Source organism: Lacerta agilis, chromosome 8 (assembly GCF_009819535.1).
Source record: "Lacerta agilis isolate rLacAgi1 chromosome 8, rLacAgi1.pri, whole genome shotgun sequence".
In the NCBI taxonomy this organism is placed as follows: Eukaryota; Metazoa; Chordata; class Lepidosauria; order Squamata; family Lacertidae; genus Lacerta; species Lacerta agilis.
The window spans coordinates 54,818,887-54,840,519 of record NC_046319.1 but is presented as its reverse complement, the minus strand read 5'-3'; the positions used below and the strand labels follow the sequence as shown (position 1 = coordinate 54,840,519).

Here is a 21,633-nt window from a genome sequence, read left to right as displayed (position 1 = left end):
CCTGGCGATCGCAATAAACCAACCACCGATCTCATAAAAGCGCCCGCCGGGATGCAAGCACCACCTGCTGGGGGTGCAAACGACACCTGCCAGGGGGTGCCAGGCTGATCATCGTACATATTTGCGTGATCTGTGGATGGATTTTCACAACGACAATCACACAAATCATGAAAATCCACCTGCTGTGGGTGAGAGCACCGCCACGCCAATCCGCCTGGGGAAATGTTGTCACCCACCCCCCTAGGCATGACACCCGGGCCGGACCACACACCCCTTGCAACGCCCCTGCATGACACCCTGATTCAGGGTGATTGTAGCAAAACACAATTGCAGTACCAAGTGTGGGAAAACAATGTGGGGTGGAGACTTCTAAGGGCTATTGTGGCTTTAGCAGAAAAATTCCTCTTTGCATATTCAGCTCATTTTATTCCTTCCTATCCAAGGAAGTTGTGGGAGGAGTGATGAATAATCCCTTAATTAGTCTTCTTCTATTAAGAGACAATTCACCACTGATCCACCAGTTTGCACTCCACAGGAAGCAATAAAAAGGGCCAAATCTGAAAGGAAAAAACTTTTAACTAATATTGCAAGGGAACTTTGCTCCATGGGACAAACTGTTGAGTATACATTATAGACAGGTATTGGCTGTAGCAAAAGGTGTTGCCAAACAACATAGCACTCACTATATGTGCTACACAGTGCTTGCATTTTAATTCTGCATCTAGCTGATGGTGAAAAGCAATGCCTTTGCTCTGCTGAAAGACTAATATGAAAACTAAAATAATCCCTACCATCACCCTTGCATCCTCCTCCTTCCATGCTCTTGGGAAATGCGTGTGCTTTGCTGGCAGAGAAAATGATCTCGTGGTAGCCAATGATCTATTGTTGTTGGGGACAACAAAACACAACCCACCATAATTGCTAATGCTGTGGAAGGTGCATCCTGCCTCTCCTACCCCAACAGTCAGGGATCCTGGATTCCTTTGGCCTCACAAATTATCTGATTCAATTAATCTTTCATAAATATTTCAAGGCTTCAGAGGATCACGGAAAGGGGAGGGGGGGAATGTTGCTGGATTTTTAATTGATAGCTCTCTTTCCCCCCCCCTCCCTCTTTCACGAACCTGTTGGTAACACCAGTCCACACTTCAAAGTGCCTTGTCTAAGTGCATATTGTTGTTGTTTTTGTCCTGGTGCTGCCCACCACAACCCCACTCTTTGCCGCTGGATCAGAGCAAATGGCAATCCACAGAAAACTCGAATTGCTGTTTGTTCCTATTCAGTGTTAACAGAGTGAGTTTTTGAAGGGGAAAGCACTGGGCAGAAGGCAGGGGAATGCTCACATGGGGCGCTTTAAAGTGCAGACCCATACCTAGAAAGCAACTGTCTCATTGAATCTAATGGACCAGCCGGCCCTGGTATGCACACACCCTCACAATGGTGTAATGTAATGGTAAATTTTGAAGTGCAAGAGTTCATCATGACAGCCCCCCCCCATGGCAGTCCAAAAATACAGGCAGCTGGGTTAATTACACTTGGTATACGCCAAGAGCCTTGGTCAGTACAGCTCAGGATTGTCTACACCAACGTTCATTGGGTCCCCAGATGTTGTTGGACTACAATTTCCATCAGGAGTGCCAACTTGAATAAAATATTGGGGGGGGGGGGTCAGGTAAGCCAAGCCCTGCATAATCAGCCACAAGACACGGCACATGCACACCATTTGAATGGCAATGCCCATTAACTTGGAGGGAGGAGCAGTCTCCTCAAATACTTTATTGGGGGAGCTGAATGGACCTTGACCCCTAGGAGTTGGCTCCTATGACTCCCAACATCCTGGACTACTGGCTAAGGTGGCTGGAGCTGGTGGGGCCCAAAGCTAAAGGAGGCTTGTCCACAGGGGCCAGTACCATCTCTCCAGAGATTTCCTGGTCCCATGCCAAGATGCCACCAGGTGCTCTATCCCTGAGCTACAGTTCTTCCCACTGAATTCTGCATGTGCTTAGTGAACGTATGAAGCCTTCAGACATTGAGTCTGTCGTGCCCCAAATTTCCTACTTCGTCTAGGGTCTCAGGCAGGGAAGGGTCTCTTGCATCCCCTGCGACTGCACCCTTTTAATCAGCGATATCAGAGATGAAACTGGATGCTTTCTGCATGCAAAGCAGTTGTTCTATGCCTGAGTGATGGGCACTTCCCTAGCCTGGTGTCTTTATGGCTGTCCTCAGGGAGATGCCCCTTTTTGCCATTTCTACTGTCTCGGTTGCTTAAATGTTTCTCTGTGACATTTCGAACAAGATTGGCTGGCTTTGGGGGGGGGGCCAGGGGAGGTAGCCCGGCCCCCTCCTTCTGTTCAAATAGGTCCCTTTTGGCTATAAAAGAAGCTCCCCCTCCCCAAAAAATTATGCCTCTGTAACCTTCAGGATAGGCTGTTGCAGCGAAGCACTGAGGAGGAAGGGGGGGGGGAGAATCTTCCATATCATGGGCAGTTGCCATGGAAATGCTTCACATTTGTTTCTGAAATCTGCTTCTCCCTCTTTTTAAAGATCATGACGACAGATTTCTCACAAAAGAAACTGTATCTTCTTCCCTCTGTCTGAGCCTTGTGTAGTGATGGAGCAGGTGAGACCTCAATCCTGCCCAGGCGCTGGGTGGAGGGTGAAGCTGCCTGGCTTCACGAACAGAGGGCTCCTGCTGATTGTGACAATAGTGGGGCAAGGGAAGAGGCAGTTGGTTTTCCTCACACTCAAAGGGTGGGAAGGACCAGTCCGTCCAACTGGCATGGATTCCTTAAAGGATCAGAGTCAAAAGGGAAGATACATTGCCCATCCAGTGACCTTCACGTCATGGGGTATATACGGGACCTGCTTCTCTTGCCTTTGCTTGCTTATTAACAACAAAGTACTTTTCGCTTTTAGCTACTAACATGAGTTTGGCCAAACTGCGGGAGGCAGTGAAGGATAGGCGTGCCTGGCGTGCTCTGGTCCATGGGGTCACGAAGAGTCGGACACGACTGAATGACTGAACAACAACAACTTTTCGCTTTAGAGTTTCATCAACAAAAGGGCCCTTCCCCAAGGAAGTTACAGAGCAAATGCTGGCACTTGAAAAGGCACTGGGGAGGGAAAGGAGAAACAAAACAAGGGAGTGTGCAGGAGCCCAGTCTTCCCAAACTGGGTGCACTCCATATACCGGTACTTTTTGACTACAACTCCTACACTGGTTGGGGAAGGTTGCTCGAGATCCTGTAGTGGGCATTAAATTCATCTGCTTCCCTACACCATCATTTCCCTCAGTCTTGACACAACCACACACCCTGTCTTGTGGATTCCCATCCACCTGTTCTGTTGCAGAACTCGGAATCCCAACTTCCATTTTGGAAAAAGAGTCCAGAGCTTACCATACCCAGAACTCCTATTTGTTCTGTTGCCATTCCTTGCCCAAATATTCGAGGAGGAGGAGGTTCTTGCTTCCAAGGCTCATCTCCAAGGCTAGGTTAACTAGGATTCAAATTCCCACTCAGCCATGAAACTTACTTGGGCCAGTCACTCACTCTCATCCTAATCCACCTCACAGGGTTGTTGTGAGGAGAGAATGGAGAGAAGAAGAAGAAGAAGAATTTGGATTTGATATCCCGCTTTTCACTACCCGAAGGAGTCTCAAAGTGGCTAACATTCTCCTTTCCCTTCCTCCCCCACAACAAACACTCTGTGAGGTGAGTGGGGCTGAGAGACTTCAGAGAAGTGTGACTAGCCCAAGGTCACCCAGCAGCTGCATGTGGAGGAGCGGAGACGCGAACCCGGTTCCCCAGATTACGAGTCTACCGCTCTTAACCACTACACCACACTGGCTGGAGAAGTATGTGCACCATTTTGAGCTTCTTCAAAGAAAGGTGGGCTATAAATGTAATGTAATGTGACTTTAGTCAGGGGGAGTCACTCCACTGCATATCTACAGTGCCAGCACAGCCTTAGACTGGAAGTCAAGAGTGCCTCTCAGCATGTGCAGAGACACTGCCTTTACTTTAAAGCAGGCATGGGGAACCTCTGCCTCTCCACATGGGGCTGGCCTGCAATTCCCATCAGCCTCGGCAAGCATGGCTAGTAGTTCAACGACAACTGGAGGGCCAAAGGTTCCTTACACCTGCCTTAAGGGAATGGTTGTAGTGGGGGAGCACATGTTTTGCACGCAGGGATGAATCAATCCATGGCATCTCCCAGACAGACTGGGAGAGACCCCTATCTGAAACCCCAGAGAGCTGCTGCCAGTCAGTGTTGGCAGTACTAAACTAGATCGAACAATGGACTGACTGGGGATAAAGCAGCTTGCTCTGCCCCTCTGTACCTTTCCACAGCATGTAACTGTGACCGTATGTGAGAATCAGGCTAAAGAAGGGCTGGAACGAACCCTGATCAGGGAGAACTGAGGCTTTTTAGAGGATGTCTTTCCAACTCTAAGGGCTTCTAGGTCCTGAGGGCAGCAACTGAGCCTCGGCACTGGGGCTGGCAGTCTGCTGCAATTACTTTCCTCCAAGCACTATGCATCTGTCTCCAGCACTGTGACTTATGAGCATCCCTTGTTGTCCAAAAACAAAAGGTTCGGGCAGGAGAGCCCTTCAGGCAAGCAGGCTGGGACTTGCCTGATGCCAGGTGGGCACCGTGCCCTGGCAGCTCTCCTTTCAGCCTCGGTCTGGGCTGAGGAACAGGAGCAAGAGGCAGAGCCCCACCTGGAGCAGTGTGCACTGACAGGCACTCGCTGCAGCCAATGAGGCTGAGAGGCAGGCCAGTGGGGCCCCTCCCTTCTCCCTGCTAGGAGGGGCACATACTGATACAAGAGGAGGCGGAGAAGCAATTCAGAAGGCAGAGCAGGTGAAGGAGGAGGAAGAAGGTGCCAAGCAGCAGCAGCAGCAGCAGCAGCAGCAGCAGCAGCAGCAGCAGCAGCAGCATCTCCTTCAGTGGATGGCTTAAGCGCTCTCTCCTGCTCTTCCAACTTCGCACCTGCGGTGGGCATCCCCTGGGGACAGGCAGACCCACCAAGGTAAGCAACAGCCCTGGTGACCCCAGCAGTCCCAGAGGTTTGGGAAGAGCAGTGTGTGTGTGTGTGTGTGTGTGTGTGTGTGTGTGTGTGTGTTGATGCTTTTACAGGGAAGGCAATCCCAAGCCACTATCCTTGTGCTATCAACAGTGCTGCAGTTATGGCATCTGCTTTGTCCTCTCTCTTCTGGTCAGGGCATCTCCTGGTTGTCTATCCTTTAACTCAGGGGGATGCAGGTATCGCCCAGGTATCTAGCAAGCACACAGCTTCAAAGTGTGCTTTGAACTCATCTGTTTCACCACAATTATGCCAGGAAAAAGCTGTCTTACCCCCCCAAACCGATGGAAAATACCAGATGCTTTTAAAATATGCTTAATTCCTCGGCTGAGAAGTGAGTGGGTGGGTGGGTGGTGTTGGGATCAACTTTTATTGGAAGTCCTGCCACCCTAATCCCAAACAGATAGGAGTGGGATGGTGTACCTTGCCTGGGAGGAAAAGCTCTCTGCACATGCTTAGGGATACCCATGACCTGATGCTTCTAACATTGCATGTTCTATGGCTGGCATGTGGAATTCAAAATGGGTTCTACACATTGGCTCAGATGAAACCCTCCTTACAGTCCACCCCACTGGCATACTCCCTCCATCCAAACCCCTTGCTGCCCCTGTAGCAACCCCCCCTTCCCAAATTATTTCTCTTCCCCTCTCTCTTCAACCCACCCCCCCTTTCAAAAAGAAAACAGACTTTGTGGATTCCGTGTCTGAGCGTATAAAATCTCAGAGTGGCTGGCACTGCAGTGGAGGGGGGGCGGTGGTGGTAGAGGGAGAACGTTCCTGCCTTTAGGAGCTAGCAGATGGGGAGAGGGAGGAAGGAAGCGAAGGGGGAGGTGTGTGATGTGGCCTCCTCTCTGGGCAGGGAGAGGGAACTGGCAATTCAGTTTTGCAGTTTGACTGTGCTCTCCAAAGACTGAGGGGGAATCCTTGTGCCCATTCTGCACTGATTTCCAACACTGCACAGACAAAAATAGGAATGCTTGCCTGTACTTGCAACACCCCCATTCTCACACAGCAGGGGGAGGGGGTGTCAGTGCCTGAACACCCCACCATTCAACCCCCACAGGTTGCTGGAGGTGGCTGTGCTCCTTCACTTTGCAGTGACCTCTCCTTTGACAGCCTCTGAAGCAGGCGCTGCTAAGCAAAGTGGCCCTGGCAGTTTCCTAAGAACATGCAATAGAGCATTTAATCTTGGGATGGATCTGCCTGGACTTGTGAAAAAGTGGCCACTCGAGTCGATACATTCACATTCAGCAATACTGGATAGGTGTTTTGAAGGGTTCAAAAGGAGACAGGGCCTGGGCGTTTGAGGCTGTTGTGCATGTGTTGATACACCCATGCACACTCAAGTCAAAAGGTCTCCATTCTGTTTACAGAGACCTAATGACCCAAAAAAGAGGGGGAGCTGGACCCTGAAGAGCAGAGGTATGACCAGGATGTGTTGGGAGGGAAAAGGTGAATCCTGACAGTTCCCTTAAAAGGGCTAATGATTTATCTGGGAGAAGTACCAGAAGACAAGGGCACTTAAACAGGAACACTTAGTTTGCACATGATAATCTCTTGGAGCTGAAGCCTTGGCACATAGGCCGAGGCCAGTGGTTTTGTGCACTCACAAACATTGTCTTATTCAAGTGAACAACTGGAGAGGTCAGTAGACTGTTGCCCTTTTAGGATTCCCTCTCTGTCCACCATAAAAATACAGTTTCAGCTATCCTTGCAAGCAAGTCTGCAAAACCTACTAGACAACGCAGGGCTGACTCAAGCCATTTATGGCACCCCAATGACCTGAGGAGAGGGAAAGCGCCAACTCTCTTTGAGAGCGCAAAACACTTCTCTGCTTGGAAGCAGCCCTGGTCTCCCAGAGGTTTGTCTTATTCACTATAGGTGAATATTTACAAGCCAGAACTAAGACCATAGCAGCAGGCATCAAATAAAGACCAGTCATCTGCAAAATAGGACCCACAGTCAGACCTGTAAGGAGTTTCGTAAAGGATGAAGCTTTTTTGTGAAAGGAAGAAGTGGGGGGTTTTTTTGGAGCTCTGGGTTCATTCCTCCAACCTTGGAAGAAATCTTGGTGTGCCTCTGAGCTCACACTTTCTCCCATTCATTTCAAATAAGCCTGTGCAGGAGAACTTCCCAGTGGGTTGTGGCGCATGTTTATTATTAGCACATATGACTGGGGCTATTTGGACTTTCTACTTTCACTACTGAAAGGTTGTTGGCCAGACATTCTCCATTTTCCTAGAGGCAATCTAGTTCTCAGCAGGTTTGCTTGGAGGAAACTTTTGTTGATTTTGTGGGACCTCTGCACAAGATGGAAATAACGGAGGCAGATTAAGAAAGTGCGACTGGTTCGGTCACAGTGGGTGCAGAGCCTCGGGGGTACCGCAGGGGGTAATGCAACCATGATGTAGAATGAAAGGCGAGAGGTGGGGTGGACCGCTGAATTTTGGCATCGCACAGGGTGCCGCTGAATATTAAGACCCCAAGATCTGCCACCGGGAATAGGATGGGGAAATGGGAGGTAGCCAAACAGCAGCTTCCAGAATAAAAGCCCACCAGTTTGCAAAATCCACCTCCAAGGGGAGGATAGCAGGCTGGAGCAAAGTATTTTTTGCTTTAAAAACTCTAAAGAGGAAGTGGTAGGGGTGTTGTTAGGCAAGGACCTGAGCCCTGGGCCTCCTTCTTCACCAGGATTGTCTGATCCCACCCACTTTAAATATAAGCGGAAAATCAGTTTATATGTGCATCCTTACATAAAAAGTTAGCATATGCATATGTTTATGCAAATGTGTGCTATAGACTGGCTGAGTCCCACGTCCTTTAATTACCTAGCAACACTCCTGAGGAAGTTGCCTGAGACCAGTTAGAAAAATGAGCAAGCAAAGCAGGGATTGGGTGAGATCTTGGAGGTGGGCAGGATGTGCTTGCAGGTGGGGGCTCAGTACTGTGAACAAGTTATTGAGATACACCTCAGACATGGATTTCCCCCATAAAGGCTAAATAGGGTGGGGAAAGAGAGAGATGCAGGCTGGCATTTTGATGACATTAACATCATATGGATGCTGCATAAAACTTGGGTGCATGAGGGGCTCCTATCCCATAGTAAAGAATCATCTTATAAGATGTGGTGATACCTGGCTTGCCAAGGAGTACATGTGAAAGGGATTTAGGTGCCTTAAGGTAAAGGTAAAGGCACCCCTGACCATTAGGTCCAGTCGCGAATGACTCTGGGGTTGCGGCGCTCATCTCGCTTTATTGGCCAAGGGAGCTGGTGTACAGCTTCCGGGTCATGTGGCCAGCATGACTAAGCCGCTTCTAGCGAACCAGAGCAGTGCACAGAAACGCCGTTGACCTTCCCGCCAGAGCGGTACCTATTTATCTACTTGCACTTTGACATGCTTTTGAACTGCTAGGTTGGCAGGAGCAGGGACCGAACAACGGGAGCTCAGCTCATCGCGGGGATTCGAACCGCCAACCTTCTGATTGGCAAGCCCTAGGCTCTGTGGTTTAACCCACAGCGCCACCCGCGTCCCGTAGTGGACCACAAACTTAACATGAGCCAACAGCGATGCAGCATCAACAAAAGCTAATGTTATTTTAGGCTGCATCAACAGAAGTATAGAGTTCTGATCAAAGGAAGTAATAGTTCCACTAACTTCTGCCTTGATCAGGCCACACCTGGAGTACTGTGTCCAGTTCTGGGCACCACAATTCAAGAAGGCTATTGACAAGCTGGAATGTCTGCATAGGAGGGCGACTAAGATGATCAAGGGTCTGAAAACTAAGCTTTAAGAGGAATGGTTGAGGCAGTTGGGTATGTCTAGCCTGGATAAGAAGAGACTGAGAGGAGGTATGAGGGCGATCTTCAAATTTCTAAAGTGCTGCCACATGGAAGATGGTGCAATCTTGTTTTCTCTTGCTCCGGAGGCAAGGACTTGGATTCAAGTTACAAGAAAGGAGATTCTGACTAAACATCAGGAAGAACATCTGTTAAGAGCTGTTCAACTGCGCAATGGAATCCCTCAGAAGGTGGTGGACTCGCTTTCCTTGGAGGTTTAAAAACAGAGGTTGGGTGGACATCTCTCATGGATGCTTTAGCTGAGATTCCTGCATTGCAGGGGGCTGGACTAGAGGACCCATGTGGGTCCCTTCCAATTCTACAATTTTATGATTCTATGAAATGGGGAAGATTACTTTAAGGGCTTTCCCCAGGCACAGGCACAGGGAGAGTGGAAGGACTTCAAAAAATTATTTTCCCCCACGGATGGATGTTGAGGAAGTTTCTCTTCCTATCATAACAGGGTCCCAGCAAACAAAAGAGGCAGAAAGCATAATCTTTGGCGTTTGTATAATGCTTTAAGAGTCTCCAGTGTCCATGCATTATCTTGTAATCCTTACAATGACTGATGGGGGAGAAATTCGATTCAAGCCTCATCCAAACCTCTGCTTGTCTGGTGCCTAGAAAGCACGGGTTCCAGTGGCTTGCCCCATGTTCTGCTCCTTTCCCAGGGAAATCTTGCTCTTTAGCTCTAAATCAGAGCAACTGTCAATCCAGAGAAAACACAAATTGCCGTTTGCTGTGATTGAGCACTAAAGAGTGGGGGAAAGCAGCAGGACAAGAGGAAGTGTGGCTAAGCCCTCTGCTCTCATTATAAAACCAAATGTATCCAATTCACACTTTCCGAAACAGCATGAGAATCAAAATACAGAACCACCCTTCAAAATTCACACATATCCAAATTTTGCAATGCAATTCTCTAACTAACTGATGATTACAAAAACGCATATATTAGGGAGAAATAGGTATAAAAATGAATATAATATCAGTGAAAACAACATACAAAATGCATCATAGTAGGAGAAATTGCTTGCAAAAATTACATAAGTTAAAACTGTAGGCAAAAATGTATTTGTTGGGGGAAATTTGCACTAAAATGCTGAAGAATTTCCGTGAGGATTTGAAAAAAGAAGAAATTTCAGAAATTGCTGCATAAACCAGGAGTAGTACATGTAAGATTGGAAAAATGAGAAACTGAGAAAAGGGAAACTGACAGATCCTTCCATCCTTACTTACAACACGTCTGCAAGGCAGATCTGTGTTGTTCTACTGTTGCAGATGGGGCAGAATGGTTTCTCTAAACCAGCCTCCCCTAAGCTGGTGCACCATAGATGTTTGGCTGGGGGTGATGAGAAATGTAGCCCAAAACAGCTGGAGGATGCCAGGTTGGGGGCGGCCACATTCAGCTGTGTCTCTCCTCTGATCTGATGCAAACTCTCCAACTCCCCCCTTGTCATTGAGGGTTGTCACTCTTGGTTGTTACTTCTGCATCTGACGTAGCAACTCTGGTACATGTAAGGAATTCATAGCCAGCATAGTTTAGCTGTAGTTAACAGTCCTAATGGTTTCGTGGCACTGGTGGAGAACTGTGCCTTGCATCCAATTATCATCTGACACTCCAGTTACTGTTTCCTTCTGTTTTTTGCTGTGATTAACTTACAGCTTGTTGAGGGCAATGGACATTTCTTGTCTCCTAAGATTTCCCATAATGCAACTCCACTTTCATAAGCCATATCTGGCCCAGTTCGAGATTCGCATCCACCTATATTGGAGCTTCCTTTTTCCTGCTGGGGGCTCTGGGAAGAGAAAGGGGTTGAAACCTCACTGACCTGCCTTCTCCATCTTTGAGGTGTTGGTTTGTTAGGTATGATGAAGGTGTTGGTGGTGTTGGTGTTGGTTTTAATTTATTACCCTAAGGTCACAGGGTGGGTTGCACGGATTTAAAATGCAACATTAAAAACAGTTTAGGGCAACTTAACACTCATAGAAATAGAGTGGGTCCCAAAAATGTAGATTTCAGGTGTCAAAGGCCAGGGGGAAGACAGATACACTCCTGTGAAGAGGGCATTCCAGAACTTAGGGGCTGCCACAAAGAAGGCCCTATTCCAAGCCGCTGCCACTCCTGAACTTCTGAGGGCAGCGGAATTACCTGCTTTGCTGATCTTAACACCCAAGGGGGTCTGTAGGGAAGGAGGCAGTCTTTCAGATATTTGGAGCCTGAGTCAGTGAGGGCTTTAATACAAGCACTTTGAATTGGGCCTGGAACTGAACTGGCAATCGATGCAGCTGTATTAAAACAAGGGTTATCCGAGATCTAAATGGAGCACCAGCCAGTAATCCAGTCACTGCACTTTGGACCAGTTGAAGTTTTCGAGTCCTATTCAAGGGCAGCCCCACATCAGGGGCGCCCTGAGCAAGGACAAAAATTGGCACCCCCTAACTTAGAGTAGGTACCCATATAAATATAGGTTTGATGATGATAATGATCATTTTGCACCCCCTCGGCTCGGTGCCCTGTAGGGGGAAACTCTCGCACTGCCCTAAATCCAGTGCTGCCCACATAGATTGCAGGAGTATTGAATGTGGTCACTTTTCCCGGGAACTGGAGCAAGACAATTTTCTGCTACTCCAGAGGGTAGGACTCAAATCAATGGATTCAAATGACAAGGATTTAGATTCTGACTAGACATTAGGAAGGACTTTCCGACAGTAAGAGCTATTCGACAGTGGAATGGACACCCACGGAAGGTGGTGGACCACCCTTCATTCGAGGGTTTTTAAACAGAGGTTCATTGACCATCTGTCAGCGATTATTTAGCTGTGGTTTCTGCAACACAGGGGGTTGGACCTTTGGGCCCCCTTCCAGCTGTGCAATTCTATTATTCTGGTTGTTTGCTTGTTTGATTTTAAGTTTCTGTCCCTCATGACTGCAGAGAAAACGTTTTAACAGGTTAAGGCTTAGGATTCAGAGGAGGGCTCAGATAGGATGTACAGTGGTTAGGTGTAAAATCTCTGGACTTCACAGAGCTTTCTGCCCTGCCGTAATGTGTGCGTGTGCTCCTTAGCTAGCTCTGTGCCTCTTGCCCCATCCCACTCTCCAGTATCCCATACCTCTCATCCTCGCCTAACCTACACACTAGAACTGGGACAAATAATCCCTTTTTGAACAGAAGTAGATTTTGTTCAAAATGGTGCCTCACTTCTCCCGCTCCTAAAACAGCAGTAGGAGATTGACTTCCAGTTGATTAGGCTCATGAGGCTGTTCCCCATCCCCACCAAATCACAGCCACCTGCCCAGTAACTGGCATCAAGTGTGACATCAGGTGATGGGGGCAGGTAAAGACATGGTGGGAAATCCACATCAGGAATTCCCTAGTGCAGCTAATGGGGCCAATGTCAGCGCTGATCAGCTTATGAGCATTAAGAGGAGCACCTTTGAAATCCATCCGTGCTGTTTCACCCTTGCCTGGGGTGGAGAACATCTGTGGCCCTCCAGATGTTGCATGACTACAACTCCCATAATCCCTGGCTGAGGCTGATGTGCACTGGAGATTCAGTGGGGGGGCTGCACAGGTTCTCCACCCCTGCTCTATTTTCAAGGTAACTCAAAAGCCACCTTTCCCAGGCTAATTTCTGCATCTGAGAGGGTCATGCAAATGCTGCCTCCTTTACAACAGGTTTTCTGTTCTCTTATGCAAATAATTTTCCCCTGTCCCAGCCAGCATAGAAGGGCTGTGTGTCGACCAAAAAGGGAGGCAAATTTCTGCAGCTCACGCACTAGACAGAGATTCCTTGAGTCCAGCCGCAAATCTGCATTCACACCCCAGCTGTTGGTTCTGCCTTCACTTCACAGTAGAAGCTTTGGTGCATTGCGAGAAAGAAATAGACAGAGGCACGTGTGGCAATAAGCAAGGTAAGAGCATGGGGAAAAAAATACAACCATAGTTTATAGTAACCATTGTGTGCTGCAGGACCAGAGGACTTTTTTTTCCCTTCCCAAACTGGGTGCATCCAGGCGGTTCTAATTTGGGGGAGTGAGAGGATTTCCCTGTCTGCAGTCCAGAAACGTGGGCACTACATTCTCTGGGTCAGACCTATCATGCAACAAGGTGAAGTTGTCTGCTTCAGGTGCTACCATGGTGGGTGTTGACAAAGGTAGGAATTGGTGTCTGACCCTAGGAAGAAGTGTGTTTGTGAGATGAGAGAGATTTGAGCATCATTACAAGGAATGAAATGTCTTCGGCTGTGGCGTCTGTAGTGTCATTGCTGCATATGGCTGAGAGAGACCCTCTCTGGAGGGCCATCATGATTGGCTTCAGCTTGGACTACAGCCCCCATCAGCCCCAGCCAGTTGAATGATGCTGGGGCTGATGGTAGTCAGGTTGGAGAAGGCTGGCTTAAAGAAGTCATCCTCGCTCCCATTTGCAGCAGACGGCAAAACGCTCAGTTTGATGCCTCCTGTTCTGAAATATGCTCCCCCAAAACCTATATTTTCTTTTGGCTAGTTTCACCTTCATTTTGGCTCCCAAAAATATTGGCAACATTTATATCTGCCTTTCCCCAAGCTGGTGCCCTCCAGATGTTATGGATGACAATTCTCATCAGCCCCAGCCAGCACAGCTGTTATTGCCAAGGGGTTCTTGCCATGGAAGCACAACGTAGCTTATTTGCCAACAAAGCAGAATAATTTGGAGAAACAGAGTAGAATCATGAGTTCAAAGGGAAATGTCTTATCCTCGACCACATTTAGAAATAGAGTGAATGGCTTCATTTTAATCTTGACTGATTAATAGCAGAGAGAAGCAAAAGGGGAGAAGGAAGTTAAAAATTCCCTCTTCTGAATGTTCCCATGCAGACAAGCCCAGTGACATGACCTTGAAGCAAGACCAGCTATTGCAGCCGTCTGGCATTTAGTGCCCTTCAGGTGTTTTGACTGCAACTCTTGTCTAGCTGGGGTTGCTAGGAGTGGCAGTCTTAAACATCTGGAGGGCACCAGGTTGGGGAAGGCTGCCCTATTGAAAAAGTAAACAGGTGCTCCCTTCCATGTATATCTTGTTTGTACTCCAATACCAAACCCTTACAGCTCACTAGTAATATCTGGCGCAAAAGTAGCCGATGGGTTTGATTTTCCTCTTCGTCTCTTGAACTTGCTGCCTGAATAGGTTTTTGCTTTTGTTTTAAAGAACAAGAGTAGAGAACCTTTGTCCCTCCAGCTGTTGCTGGAAAATGATTCCTAGCTTCCCTGACCCTTGGTCATGCTGGCTGGGGCTGGCTGGAGGGCTACAGGTTCCCCATCCCTGTTTGACAGAGAGAGAATTAGAATATACTGCATGCAGCTGTTGGGCAGCCCTTTCGTGTGACACGAGCGCCGAAATATATATCAGCTGGATGCAGCTTGGTTTTAGAATGTGGAGAGACAAGCCGTGCTTGAGGGTCACAGAGAAGGCGTAACATAATAACTGCTTGCAGGGTGGGATCATAATGCTTTCGCTCGCTTCTATTTCTGTTATTCCTCCAAAAGAAAATGAAAAAAATGGCTTAATTGTGCGGAGGGTAGGGGGCCTGTTTTGGCTGAATCATAAAAGGTCTGTGGGAGGAAGATGGGGAAAATAAATGGGGAGACATGCAAGGATGAAAGAGTTGGCTGGTGGCTTCAGGGATGTGCTCTGCTGCTGCTGCTGCTGCTGCTAGGAACAATTTCACTACAGTGCAGCTGTTGCCATGGCAGCCTCAGCACCCGTTGCTATGTGTAGCAAGGATGGGTATTGAAATGCTTGTCCCTTCTCTTCTCTGCCCCAAATCTCCTCCTGAACATAACACCCCAGTGAAGGAGCGGTGGGGGGGGGGGGAGAGGCAATCAGAAAAGCCTGAAAGGAAAGCTGTTATTCATAATCTCTTTATTGTTAATCAAAAGAGGTAGCTATTTTGGTCTGTTAGAGCAAAATCTACAGAGACGGTGGAACGGAGCTGTTATTGGGACTGGCAAAGGTTTGCAATGTAGCTGCAAGCTTCTCAGTTACACAGAGCTCTTCCTCAGCCTGGAAGTAAGGATACCCTCTTCTCGATATATCTGTTTATTCACACAAGTGTGTGCCTGTGTGTATTATAGAGATATGTAACATTTTGCCTGAGGTGGAATACAGTGCAACACATCATGTCACCTGTAGAGCTTTTCAGAGCCCTTTAAAATGCATGTCCCATTTTGTTGTGGCAAAACGGATGTGAGCTTTCAGGCTGCCTGATCTGGAAATTAAACTGTGCCTGCCCACCTCCAAACCCAGCAGTCACTCAGCTGCACCATGAGCAAAACCTGCAACATTTGGAGCATTTTTGTTTAGAAAGCAGGTGACAGGAGGGGGGAGGGGACAGGACATGGCAGAGGCTCACAACTTCATAGAGGACAAGACTATCAGTGGCTGCTAGTTGTGATAACTCCATAGAATGGGGTTGTGGTTCAGTGGTTAGAGTACCGGTATATACTTTGCATGCAGAAGTTCCCAGGTTTCATGCCCCAGGGCATCTACAGGCAGGGCTGTGAAGCCTCCCTTCCATGACCAGAGACTGAGATGCAGGGTGGGTGGGTTTGATGTGTGCTGTGACATTTCACTAGGTGCCTACTCCCATTTTGTTTCCATCAGCCCTAAGGAAAGTATGCTGCATACGTGACAATTTTCTTTTATTTCTGTATTATAAAAATGCAGCTCTTTTTTTTTTTGCAAAACTGCTCTAGCACAAAACAGCGGTTTATTTATATTTTTTTACAAAAAAACCCCAAACCATAAGATTTGCTTCGTGTGTGCAAACAAGCGAGAGCAGCACAGACTTAGAATGCGGAGGTGGGGGAGGTGAGCTGTCTTTCTGGCGATAAGTATGTAGAGATGTGACCAATTTTCAATTACTCAATTTGCAAAGGACCTGGAACTCAGGGAGGGTGGGAGAGGGTGGACAACAGCCCACAGCCCAAATACACCCCAGAATGAACCGGCCACTCCTGTGCTTATTAGGTCCTTCAGGAGGAATAAATACAAAAAATGCAACGTGAACTGGAAACATCAAGATTGAAAGCACTCATGGGTGCATGATGGCACACAAATGTGCACATGGGAAAATTGGCCTGTGTATGCATTAATGCCCTAGTGTGGACACAGCCACAGGATGAGGCAGCTGGTATGTTCAGAGGGAACCTACCTCTGAATCGTAAGGCAAGGGCGGTCTCTGGCCTTCCTGGGGGGTTCTGATTGGCCACTGTTGGAAGCAGGATGCAGAACCAGGTCTTTGATCTGCTCCAGCTGGGCTCTTACGTTAACCTTTCTCTGCAGAAAATATCCCCCACTTCTCCACCTCTTGTGCGTATGGAACGCTGCATGGATACATGATTTGTGTTGCATATAATAGGTGGGCAGTGACAAAGAAAGAATTGGGATTCCTGTTAGGGTCTCTGGCTATATCACCCCACTCCTCTCTGCTGGCTAGCACACCTTCTTCACCACACAGCAGTTTATTGTGTGCTTAGTGCTGCTCCTGTATGCAAGCTTTGCCGTGTCCATATCACATTGTTCTCATCAAAATGTATATTATTTCCCCATTTGATCTGGATCTACCATTTCCATGGAAGATTTGATAAGTAAAAATACGACAATAACAAAAGCAAACCAGTGACAACCTAGATTTGGATTAAATGGGGGCGGGGGGGGGGTATGGGATGGCAATTTTATGAGGACAAAGTTGTGTGCGTGCAGAAAACAACCACAACCCTGCATGCCCCTAAACTGCTGCACGGAAGCACTTCTGATCCCAGCTGCCTTCAAGAGCAAAAACTGAACCGGAGGATCATGGAATCTCTCCTCCCAGCCTTTGATTTCCCTGAAGGTCAACAAAATAACTATCTCTTGAAATGCAAGAGGGGAGGGTAAACATGTGAAGTATGCCCTCGTCAGTTGCTTGGCACCAAGAGAGAAGTGCCAGAGGGGAATTTAACTGGCAAGGGAAGGGAAGGCTTTTGCATCTCCTTTGCTTGAGCAGGTGGGGAAGGGGTGTGTGGGCAAGGGGGTCACCTGCCTCCACCTTTTGACACCTTCTTCAAAACACAAACACCAATTACCAAGTCAGGCCATTGGTCCGTGCCTATCTTTGTATTGCAGCCTTTTCCAACCTGTTGCCTGCCAAGGCTGGTTGGTGGGGGGGTGGGGGGATGAGGGCAGCAGAGGAGGGAGACAGGTTGGAAGAAAGCTGCAATGGGAGGCGCTGGTTCAGGGCAGAACTGCATTATTCCACATGTGAACGCTAAGGGCACCATCAGGGCTGCAATCTGATGCTTACTTACATAAGAATCAGCCACATGGAACAGACATTCATTTAACTACCATTCCACAGCCATATCTTCCCCCCAAAGAACCCTGTGAAATGTTGTTTGGTAACTGGGGGCAAGAGTTGTTAGGAGGCCCCTATTCCCCTCAAAGAGCTACAATATCCAGTGTGACTTGTATCCCTCTTCACTGGGAACTCTGTGAGGGGAATAGGGGTCTCCTAACAACTCTAAGCACCTGTAACAAGCTACAGTTCCCAGGATTCTTCGGGGGATGCTGTGACGCTTGAAAGAGGCATAATAGTGCTTTCCGTGTATGGTACTTTGGTTGGCATGTGTGTGTCGTGCTGTAACAGTGCACAAAAGGCTGCGTTTGTCACGAGAGAGAGAGAGAGAGAGAGAGAGAGAGAGAGAGAGAGAGAGAGAGAGAGAGAGAGAGCCCCATGCAAGGACGGCAGAAGCGAGCCCCTTCCCGTCAGCCATCTGTTGTTCAGAGTGAACTAGCGAGGAAGTGCCAAGGCTGCGTGGGAGCCCTCGCTGGCGATGGAGGATTCGTCGTCTCTGCCAAAATAGGCAGCCTGTTAAACTGTACAAGGAAGTCGGGGTGGGGGATAGCACCCTCTTTTAAGCTAGTGGCTTTCCATGTGGTCTGGGCCGGTCCTGCCATTAGCCGAAGGGAGGAAACCACCTCAGGTGTCAGTCCCTGGAAGGGCAGCAATGGCAGACCCCCAGCTGTTCCCCCTGAGGCTGTCTCTAGCTATTCCTCTTTGTTGGAGGGCAGTGCTGTGTACATCACGTGTCCTGCACACACACACACACCCAAAAAACCCTAGCCTGCTCCCTGCAGGTGCAGTTGAGGATGCTTGTACTGAGGAAAGAATCGGTCATTCTCCGTATACAGGAAGGGTGTGTGATGCCATCTTGTCCTTTGCCTCAGGCAGGAAAATTTCTTAGTCTGCCCCTGCCTGCAATATTTGGGTTTATAGGTCAAGGGGGAGAGAAATGGAGGGGAGAGCTGTGTGACAATGTATGTTTTTCTCCGGTGGATGCTGTGAGTCCCCTGATGAAGGGAAGTGGTGGCAGAGGGCCATACAAGGGAACAACGTGATGATGATGATGATGATGATGATGATGATTGATGATACCTGTTGCACATAGGCCAGGGGTTTAGTACCGCTGACGACATGTCGCTCTTTCTCCAGAACCAGCAATGGGCAAACACAACAGCAAACTGGCTCCAGAGATGCTGGACGACCTGGTGAGGAGCACTGAGTTCAATGAGCAAGAGCTGAAGCAGTGGTACAAGGGCTTCCTGAAGGACTGCCCCACGGGCATCCTCAATTTGGAGGAATTCCAGCAACTCTACATCAAGGTATGGTGGCGGTGGTGGCAGGGAGTCTGTGGTCTGTACAAGGGTGCAGGGGCTGCCTTGGTGGGCCTTGTTGAGGTCCTGCTGTCTGAGCCTGGCACAGCAGCAAAGCTTGTTCCCATAAGACAGGGACCCCCAGGCCCTCCCAGCGACTGAATGTGGCCTTCCTTCACACACTCATTGTTTTTGCACGGCTGGAATGCGTCTGTGAGCTGTAATAATGTCCTGAAACCTCAGACTTTTGCAATGGTGGATTCTCCTTCATTGGAAGTTTTTAACCAGAGTTTGGATGGCCGTCTGTCAAGGATTCTTAAGCTGTGATTCCTGCATTACAGGGTGTTGCACGTGATGACCCTTGAGGTTCCTTCCAGCCCTACAATTCTATGATTCTGTGATCTCCACGCTGGGAAATTGCACCATGAATACAATAGGGGAAAGAGCAGAGCATGGATTCTGCAACCTGCTTGTGATATTTTCTGCAATGTTGCCTTGCCATTCTCAGCTGATGCTGGTGCAGCTTTTAGGCAGAGCTTTCCCATCTAGGCTTTAAATTGGAAAAGGCTTGAATCCAATATAGGTGGCCTATGCCAAGTCTTTGCCCAGCTCTTGCCCACTGGCCTCCCAGATTGCTGCTTGCTGCTTTCCCTCTCATGGCTGCTCCTATCCCATCTTATCTCCTTGTAGTTTTTCCCCTACGGCGATGCCTCCAAGTTTGCCCAGCATGCATTTCGCACGTTTGACAAGAACGGGGATGGGACCATCGACTTCCGGGAGTTCATTTGCGCTCTCTCAGTCACCTCCAGGGGAAGCTTTGAGCAAAAGCTGAACTGGGCCTTTGAGATGTACGACTTGGATGGAGACGGCAAGATAACACGCTTGGAGATGCTGGAGATAATTGAGGTATGGGAGGGTGCTAAGCAATCTCTGTGGGTGTGTTTCTTCCTCGTCTTGGTGGATTAGATTAGTATAGCGCAGGCTTTGGTAACTCAACACTCTCCAGATGTTAGGGGCTATGTGCTGGCTGGGGCTGGTGGGAGTTGTAGTCCAAAACTTCTGGAGGGTCCTAAGTTGACAAAAACTGGTTTGGGGCATGAGCACTACATAGGAAGCCTCCTGTAGACAGCCAGGTAAGCTCTTTTCCTGGGATGGCAAGACACTGATAACAGCAATTGCCTCCACCTGCCCTCTGAGACTAGTCCCAAACAGATATCTCCTTGCTGCAGAGACCTCAGAGAGTCTCTGAGCCACAGAGCTATGTCCTCAGTCCTTCCTCCTTTGCCTTCCAGGCCATCTACAAGATGGTGGGCACCGTCATCATGATGAGGATGAACCAAGATGGGTTGACGCCGCAGCAGCGTGTCGACAAGATCTTCACAAAGATGGACAAAGACAAAGATGACCAGATCACTCTGGAAGAGTTCAAAGAAGCTGCCAAGAGTGACCCTTCCATTGTCCTCCTGCTGCAGTGTGATATGCAGAAGTAGAGGGAAGGTCCCAGTGCACAACTCACCCCCCGCCCTCCCCTGGCCTGGCCTACCTATCCTTGCATCTTTCCCCCCCTTCTCCTGGGGAGCTGCAGACTCCACTCCCTGGGACAGGAGGCACTGTGTTACGCACAGCCTCCTGGGCCCCAAACAAGGCCCCGCCATGCAATCCCCTGGGGCCTGCAGCTCATAATTTGCACAGTTCCTCTGGCCATTGCTCTTGTGACCTCACCAAGGTCCTATTAGAATGAATTTCTTCTGTCTCAACCCTCTGGTCCCACCATCTCTGGGGCCCGTCATCCCTCTTGCCTCCCCCTTTGCTCCTGGACACTCCCAGGAACATACAGGCCAACTTACCTTTTGATGGCTTGCCTATATATCCATGACCCTTGACAACTGCAAGGTCTTGTAATCCTCAGAAGTCTGTTATCCTTCACTTCAGTTGTAGCTCTTAGGATTAGGGTGGATCTCTTCCCTCTGGTGACCCTCTAATATAATCTTCAGATGTGCCCCTTGAACAGCAGCTCTGGGGCAACCATTTCCCTCCCCTGCCCTGTAATTCCCCATGCCCAACACACTAAGCTTGAAGCCCCAAATGGGGAACAGGTAATTTCTCCCCTCAACACCTTTCCTACCCCTTTCTTCACAGCCATGAATAGTCAATGGCAGCAGCAAAACATCCTAGCAATGGGTCAAAGGTATTCTTTCCCCCTCTAGACTCTCCTCCTCCTCCTCTCTTCCTTGAAAACAGAGTGGCACCACCTGCCATTGAAGGGGATGCCATTGCCAGAGGTAAGAAGTGTTTCTGGGTAATCATAGGGCAGCATTCTCCAATCTGGTGTTGGCTAGTGCTGATGGTTGTCATCCAAAACATCTGGGGGTCACTGTGTTAGGTAGCACTGTCCTAAGATGGCCATGTTGAAAATGCAGGGTGTTCTGTGTTTGCTCTTCCTGAATCCTTTGCTCTTGCCATCCCATCTACTAATGGGGAGGGGGAAGAAACACCTTCATTTCAAAAGGGCTGAAGAATCAATGATAGTTGGGGGAAATGCTGTAGGATTCTGGCATTCTGGCATTCCATGTTTGAAGCATCTCTCCTTCTTCCACCCAACATGAGACAACAGTCAGGGTTTTTTTTTGGGGGGGGGGGTAGGGGATGCTCGACTGCATTGCAAATATAGTTATTGTACATTTTTTATTTGGCTGCAAAGGGAGCCCCTTTGAAACACGGAACCTGAGGCTTGCATTTTTAGAGTCCAGCTTTGAATGCTGGCAGAAACCTAATGCAGGAGATCTGTGGTCCTGCAGGTGTTGCTGGTCCCCAACTCCCATCACCTCTGACAGATGGTTTTGCTGATTGAGGCTAATGGGCGATCAGGTCAAGAGTGGGGAACAGGAGGCTCTGCAGATGCTGCTGGACTCTAGCAGCATCTGCAGAGCCTTCTGTTCCCCACTCTTGACCTGATCACCCCGGTCTGGAAGAGCAGGGCCAGCCCTACACCTTTTTGGTGCCTCAGGCGAGACACACTGCCAACACATACACAGAGAT

At 48.7% G+C, this 21,633-nt stretch overlaps 1 protein-coding gene across 2 annotated transcripts; it reads left to right on the top strand.

The window, feature by feature from the left end:
• Positions 1-4,841: 4,841 nt before the first annotated feature.
• Positions 4,842-21,228, top strand: HPCAL4 (hippocalcin like 4). Of its 2 annotated transcripts, none has more exons than XM_033157611.1 (4): positions 4,842-5,035; positions 18,434-18,603; positions 19,285-19,500; positions 19,887-21,228. In XM_033157611.1, the coding sequence occupies exons 2-4, from the start codon at positions 18,442-18,444 to the stop codon at positions 20,082-20,084; spliced, it is 576 nt and encodes a 191-aa protein (XP_033013502.1). In that variant the 5' UTR covers positions 4,842-5,035; positions 18,434-18,441; the 3' UTR covers positions 20,085-21,228. The 2 variants fall into 2 exon arrangements, with proteins under 2 accessions (XP_033013502.1, XP_033013503.1); XM_033157612.1 differs by lacking the exon at positions 4,842-5,035 and adding an exon at positions 12,706-12,839.
• Positions 21,229-21,633: the final 405 nt, after the last annotated feature.

Coding starts and splice junctions, on each gene's coding strand:
- HPCAL4 (XM_033157611.1), top strand. CDS start 18,442: ATGGGCAAACACAACAGCAAACTGGCTCCAGAGATGCTGGACGACCTG. Junction 18,604..19,284: donor TCCAGCAACTCTACATCAAG/GTATGGTGGCGG, acceptor ATCTCCTTGTAG/TTTTTCCCCTACGGCGATGC. Junction 19,501..19,886: donor AGATGCTGGAGATAATTGAG/GTATGGGAGGGT, acceptor TTTGCCTTCCAG/GCCATCTACAAGATGGTGGG.